At 48.8% G+C, this 6903-nt stretch overlaps 1 protein-coding gene across 3 annotated transcripts in view; it reads left to right on the top strand.

Annotated features, from left to right (window-relative positions):
- Positions 1-6903, top strand: part of DPYSL2 (dihydropyrimidinase like 2) — a 140731-nt gene that overhangs the window by 60092 nt on the left and 73736 nt on the right. Inside the window, exons 1-3 of one of the 3 annotated variants that reach the window (XM_003823551.5) lie at positions 298-1212; positions 4884-4972; positions 6715-6899. In XM_003823551.5, the coding sequence (XP_003823599.1) occupies positions 1174-1212; positions 4884-4972; positions 6715-6899 (313 nt within the window). In that variant the 5' untranslated portion in view covers positions 298-1173. Of the gene's footprint in view, positions 1-297; positions 1213-3473; positions 3493-4883; positions 4973-6714; positions 6900-6903 lie in introns of those variants that run through there. The other 2 variants (XM_057302992.2, XM_003823552.6) reach the window with 2 other exon arrangements.

The following is a 6903-nucleotide window of genomic DNA, read 5'->3' on the forward strand; positions in this document are numbered from 1 at the left end:
GGGCGGGGTTTCCCATACCCCGCAGCCTTCCCCGGATGCCTCCTTCCCGGCTCGGAGTTGGAAGGGTTTCCTCAGGGCTCTCATTTCCTGCAGCCCGGCGCCTCCACGCGGGCCAGATCCCGTCTCTGCAGCCTCCCCTCGGCCCGCGCCCATTCCCCGCCCCCAGGAGCCGGGCCCGGACGCTCCCGGGAAGCAGCCGCCCTCTCCGGGGCCGGGCGTGCCCGGGCCCTCCCCGCCGGGTTCCCGCCCGCCGCCGTTCCAGTCCTCAGCCGCGCCAGGCCGGGGGCCAGGCGAGCTCAGCGCCAGCAACGGCGGGGGAGGAGGGCCCGGGAGCCCTCCCGGGCTGCGCGGCGCCGGCCGGCGGTGCAGTCGCGCGCTCGCCGCCAGCGAAGCCATTGGCTCGGCGCAGTCACCCCACGCGGGGCTGCCGCGGCGGCCTCCGCGGATTGGCGCGCAGGCGGGCAGGGACCGGGGCGCGCGCAGGCGAGTGCGTGCGGCCCCGAAGCCCCGCCGTCTCGGGGTCCCGCCCCTCCCCCCGGCCGCGACGACCACCCCTCCATTGTCCCCGCGTGGCCCAGGCCGCGCCTGGGGCCGCCGCCAAACCCGGTCCCCACCGCCCCGGCCCGAAGAAAGCGCGCGAAAGGCGCGCTCCCAGCGCGGGCGCTCGCACCGCCTGCCGCCCCCGGCTGCTCACTGCCGCATTTCGCGCTCTCGCGCCGCGCCCCGCCCCACCGGCCTAAATTTGCATATCCCAGGATCGCGGCCAATCGCTGCTCGTCTCTCTCGAAGCGGATGGCTTTTGCCTGAGAGGAAAGGGAGTGGCTGGCGGCGCATGCGCCACGGTGGCCGACTTGAACCGAGGCTTTTATTGCTGTAGTTTATTTCCACCCCCTTCCCTCCTGTTTCTCTCTCTCCTTCTCTCTCTCTCTCTCTCTCTTTTTTTTCCGCCCTAGCTGGGGCTGTGTTGGAGGAGAGGAAGAAAGAGAGACAGAGGATTGCATTCATCCGTTACGTTCTTGAAATTTCCTAATAGCAAGACCAGCGAAGCGGTTGCACCTTTTTCAATCTTGCAAAGGAAAAAAACAAAACAAAACAAAAAAAACCCAAGTCCCCTTCCCGGCAATTTTTGCCTTAAAGCTGCCCTCTTGAAATTAATTTTTTCCCAGGAGAGAGATGTCTTATCAGGGGAAGAAAAATATTCCACGCATCACGGTGAGTTTGGTACTTGGGAAATCTGCGGTCGGCCAGCCACCTTTTGTAGCACAGAAGGTCTAAGGAATTTTTAAAAAGGAGGGGAAAGGAGAGGGACCGAACTTTTTTTTTCCTTTCTGTTGCTAACGGAGGCGATGGTGATGGTGGTGGTGGTTGTGGGAGATGCAGTGATCCAGGATTAGAAGTCGCATCGTTTGCAAGGCATTAAACAGGAGCGCGAGTGCACGAAGGTAGCCTTAGGTAGCGCGCCAGACCCGGTCTATCTTTTATTGTCAGTGAGAGATGCTGCAGCGTCGGCCTGCAGGGTGCAAGCAAATGGATGCCAGATTGAATATGCATGCCTGGAGCTCGGATATTGTTCTCTGGGCTGCGTGCTGCGAGGCTGGACTCCAGCAGCGGTGGGGAGATGGGGACTTGGATCCTCCCCGGGTCTTCCGCCCCCATCCAAAAAGGGCTTTCTGGAGCCTTCTCCGGGTCCTTGGAAAAAGGAGCGGGTTTGAGCCCTAAGGCGTAATGACAGCAGAGGGATGCTGAAAAGGGCAGGGTGTACCGGAATGGTGTGGAAACGGGAAGGAAAAACAGGGACGGGGTGATGAGCAGAGGAGGAAGGCGGGGGGCAAGGCGGGAGCTTCTTGTTGGCCAGGAACCGGTTTTGGGTGCCCCCCCCCCCGGTTTTCTCGCCCTGTAGTTCGGGGCTGGGGCCCTGGCGGGGATTCGGGCTGGTTTTCACGTCTCTTTTCCGCCCTTTCTGCCGCTCAGGAGGCGTCCGTGTTGGTGCATACAAAGCGGACTGCAGGGTGGGCGCGGGGACCGCGGCGAGCGGCCGGGCGCTAATGGCGCTGCGCGACGCGGGAGCAGATGGCCCGGCCCCGGCCAGACAATGATCGCGGCGGCCGGAGGGCTCGGCGCAGTGCTGGGGCCTGGACTTGTTGGTTTGCAAACCACGGGGAAAACGTCTGTGCCGTGAATTAGCGATGCCTCAGAGATCAGCACCAGTCTTGCTCCCACCTCTCCCTTGCTCCCTCCCTCTCCCCATCTTTTCCTGGAAAAATTCGTTCGTCCTATTCTTTCCATCCCCAGTGAAATCCCAGGGAGGGGGGAACGCCAGGGAAATTCATTGTTATATAAGGATGTGCAATTGCAACCGGCCAGCTGATTCCCGGGTAGAACCTAGGACTGAGGCAGAGATCGAAAGAGTCTTTTAAAACAGTCAGGATGTGTTTTTAGGGCTGGATATAAGGACGCTCTTTGGTTCTGGTTTTCTCTTTAGCCATGGGCACCCCGGCTTCCTCTCCGTGCACAAGGGCACACCCATCCGCAGGAGAGAGAAGGGGAGCAAATGCATAGGGGAGGGGGCGTGTGCTCGGAGGATTTTCTAGGATGATCTGAAGAAGGGCGCTAGCTTCTTCTTGAAGGCAAAAGACCCAAGATCCTAAAGGGCCGGGCACGGGGCACCCACCCTTGTGTGTTCACTGTGCTGGAGGAAGGAGTGGTGACTCTGGGGAGGGAGGATGGAAAGCAGATTTGCAGCAAGCCTCAAATAATTTGCTGTCTTCGTGAATGAACAAGGCAGCTTCAGTTTGACAGTGTGGGGAGAGAAAAAAATTAAAAGCAAACAAGACTTTTTTTTTTTTTTTTTTAAAGAGCGCCACCCCCCCACACCCTTTAAAAAATCTGGTTGCATTATCATAGGACCTATAGCATGGTATTCCTCCCTCCCTCACCACTGGCAGCCTCTTATGTAAGAGCCTTCTGGAAGGCACTAGAGTGAACGGGGGTGTGGTGTTTCACTTTTTTTCTTGGCATCATGTTGGCTCGGGGTATTCGCAGTGATGGCTGGGGCAGGTACCACAGTGACTGTGGAGGCAGGAGGTGAAGGGCGAGGCCTCTCCTTGCCTTCCAGGTGATATTTATTCCATGGAAGCTTAGAGATCTGGGAGAGAAGTGGAGATCATTGTAGACAGAGGACAAGTGCACTGATTTGAGTGACCTGGGCAAGTGGCCTAACCTCTCTGAGCCTCAGTTTCCTTATGTGTCATGGGAATAGAACCTGGCCTCATCCACCTCACAGATTTCTTTCGAGGCTCTGATGTCATGATGTGCACGGCTTTGTAAAGGTCTTTACACTTACCTTATACAGGTGCAGGAATTATTGTTGGCTATTCTCCTTTGACTTTCCAAAGTCTACGTGAGGATCGAGGACCCTGCAGTGTACGAAATTAAAATGATCTTATTGGTTTTCAGTATGTTAGAGAGACAATAAATACTTTCTGAACCAAGGTGTGTGTATTTATGTGTAAAATTATCTTTTTTCCTTGCTCTCTAGTAGCTTATCTCTTTTTTAAAGATTTTCTATGATTTCCTTTTCTTGGTAGCTGCTAAAGAGAGATAGCACTTGCTGAGAATATTGTTTTGTAACTGAATTTTGAGTTAACTATTGCCAAAAGAATGTCATTCTTTGAAATGTGTTGCATATTAAAAGGGCAATGTATGGTTCAGCTTGCCAGGTTTAAGCCCATTCTGTATAATACAGGTGCATATTTACTGAACACTCGATGCCAGCATTCCTTCCATCAGCAGCATTTGCAATAACGATGAGTCATAATGTAGCATTTCTGTCACATTCTCAGACTTTATCTGCTGCTTGTCCTTTATTTTTTAGCATAAATATCACCGGTTAAAATATAAGTGCATCGGCAATCTGTAGTGCATTGCATCTTAGAATTTGCTATCTCAGGTACTTATTCGTGGGAGTTTACCTTTTTCTTAACAGCCTAGTTAAAATGGCATAAATGGCGTATTTTTTTGTAGTCTTTTCCCTCCCTTTTTGCTATACTTGCTGTGATTTACCTCAAAGATAAATGCAAATATAAAGGATATATTGAATGGAAACCTTGCTATGGTTGAACCCAGTGTATTTGTGTGGTATATCCTGTGACAGCAGACTTTTTGGTCAATTGTGCTTGCTTGACACAGTCTTTCCAAGACATGGCTTTCCTATATGTAGGTGGTTTTTGTTGTTGTTTGTTTGTTTTTAAATTGAGGTTTAGCCAAAAGCCATTTTAAAAAGTACTATCTTCTTTTTTTTTTTTGAGTTGGAGTCTTGCTGTGTAACCCAGGCTGGAGTGCAGTGACGCGATCTCGGTTCACTACAACCTCCGCCTGCTGCTTCAAGCAATTCTCCTGCCTCAGCCTCCCGAGTAGCTGGGATTACAGGCGCCCACCACCATGCCCAGCCCATTTTTTGTATTTTTTGTAGAGACGGGGTTTCACCATGTTGGCCAGGCTGGTCTCAAACTCCTGACCTCAGGTGATCCGCCCATCTTGGCCTCCCAAAGTGCTGGGATTACAGGCATGAGCCACCGTGCCCGGCCCTATCTTCTTTATATGAAATAATTTTCACTGCTTTTTTTTTTTTTCTTTGGAGTCCAAGGTCTAATTGAAAGAGATGGTTCGTTTATCTAGGATAAGCTGTCCCTGTGTGTTCTGACTCATCAGGTGATGAATAGGTTGCCACATACAGGCTTACCTTTGTCACTGAACCTTTCCAAAATGGGCTTATTTTGAACATCACTTTTGAACAGTGAAAATGTATCCTTAGCTCACATATCTTAGCACCTGTTTCTCATAGGTCAGTTACGCATTGTGACCTTACTGCCTCTTTGTTTCAGAGTGATCGTCTTCTGATCAAAGGAGGTAAAATTGTTAATGATGACCAGTCGTTCTATGCAGACATATACATGGAAGATGGGTTGATCAAGTAAGTGTAACTCATGATATACAGATGTATTTGAACACTTTCCAGGCTTCCCAAGTATTAGATACCATTCGCATCCAAAGTATCAAACTTCAGGAACATCAGAGAGTGACCAACTTAGTATCTGTTTTAAACTGGTTTTGATTGGTGGTAATTAGTGAATTTGAAAACTCAAATTTAGGGAATTCAAAGCAACAATTAATGTGCACCCGTTGCATTAGGTATTATATAATTTACTATTTTTAACTGAGGTGATATGATATCTTTCTGTTGCCAGCTCAAATACTTGGTTTGTGATATGTTGAATATATTAAAGTTTTGCCTAGAATGTCATTGTTTGGGTTGGATTGCCCAAAGGACGCAAACGTGAAAGACAGTCTCCTCTATTGAGACAGCACATCTGCTTTCTTCATCAAGAATCCAAGTTGGAGGGGCCAAAGAAAGATACCAAGTTAATTACTAAGTAATACAGACAAATTACTGCCTAAATCCTGAGGGAATTTTAGGTTTTATTCTAAGTGGCAACTAGTGCAAATAAGACTGTCCTTGTGTTTATTGTGTTAATGTTACAAAGGAGAAGCAACAGGGCAGTTCCTGAGTTTGGGTATTTTTGGACACCAGAGGGTTAAGGAAGCTGAGTTCATCCCAGTATCTGCCTGCCCTTTCTACTGGGGTAGCTCCCGGGACTCTGGAGAAATAGCACATCTGTTTGAAGACAAACACTGCAGCCAGTGACAGCTTTTAAATAAGCAGCATTCATCAAGGGATAGCTGTAAACCGGTCCAGAGGAGTGGAAAACTGGAGTGGCTGTGACTGTTGCCTGGGAGCTCACACCCAGATTTATGAACCTAAAATAGATTTTAACATTTCCACGTTTAATGTTTTCTCCATGTGTGTTTGCTGTGACAGTCTCAGCTCCAGGCTCTCAAATGCCATGACTTTGATGTTCCATTTTCCCCCAATTATAAGATGGCACGATCTGGTCTGGTAGAATGACACTGGCCCAGAAGTGTGCAGGCCTGTGTGCTATTTTTACTCATCACCGATTTGTTCTAGAACTTTATCAACTTCTCCTAGATTAATATTCCTTTTAAAAAATTGGTAGAAAGATATAAAAATATTTTTTAAAAGTTGGAAATGAATCATGTCTCCCAACATAATGAATATTCATTTTTCTGCCTTTTAAAATTATATTTCAGCTGTTAGCTTTTTCATTATCTGAATAACTAAACACACGCTTCCAAAATTTTAAATCATTGCAATCATAGTGTTCACTTTTTTTTTTTTTTTTGCTTTGTTTTGTTCTACCTCACCCTTCCACCCCTATTTTCCCTCTGGTGAAAAGGATATGATAAAAATAAATGTTTGGAAAGTACGGCCAGGTCTGGAGAAAATTGCTATAGGATAATTAGCTCAATTGCAAGTGCTGTAAAGAAAGTTTAATGACAGTTCTTAGAAATATCTTGGGGCCTTGTTATCATTTGATCTTAGGGGGTTTCTTGGGAACAAAACGTCTTTGAGTGGGGCCTCTGGTGCCTTATTTAACTTTTGCTTTCTAGTATACTCTGCATTGCCTCTTGCCGGGGGGTAGGAGTATATAGTGTTTTATTATGAATCGTAACAATGATCTGAAAAGCCCACGGCACAGAGCGGAGGATAGTTTATAGGTTAGTGAAAGTAGCTGTCAGATCCCATTTGAGTCCACGTTTCATTTACAACCCTTATCACCAACCCTGTTTATTTAGGCAAATAGGAGAAAATCTGATTGTGCCAGGAGGAGTGAAGACCATCGAGGCCCACTCCCGGATGGTGATCCCCGGAGGAATTGACGTCCACACTCGTTTCCAGATGCCTGATCAGGGAATGACGTCTGCTGATGATTTCTTCCAAGGAACCAAGGCGGCCCTGGCTGGGGGAACCACCATGATCAGTAA

This window comes from Pan paniscus, chromosome 7 (genome assembly GCF_029289425.2).
Source record: "Pan paniscus chromosome 7, NHGRI_mPanPan1-v2.0_pri, whole genome shotgun sequence".
NCBI lineage: Eukaryota > Metazoa > Chordata > Mammalia > Primates > Hominidae > Pan > Pan paniscus.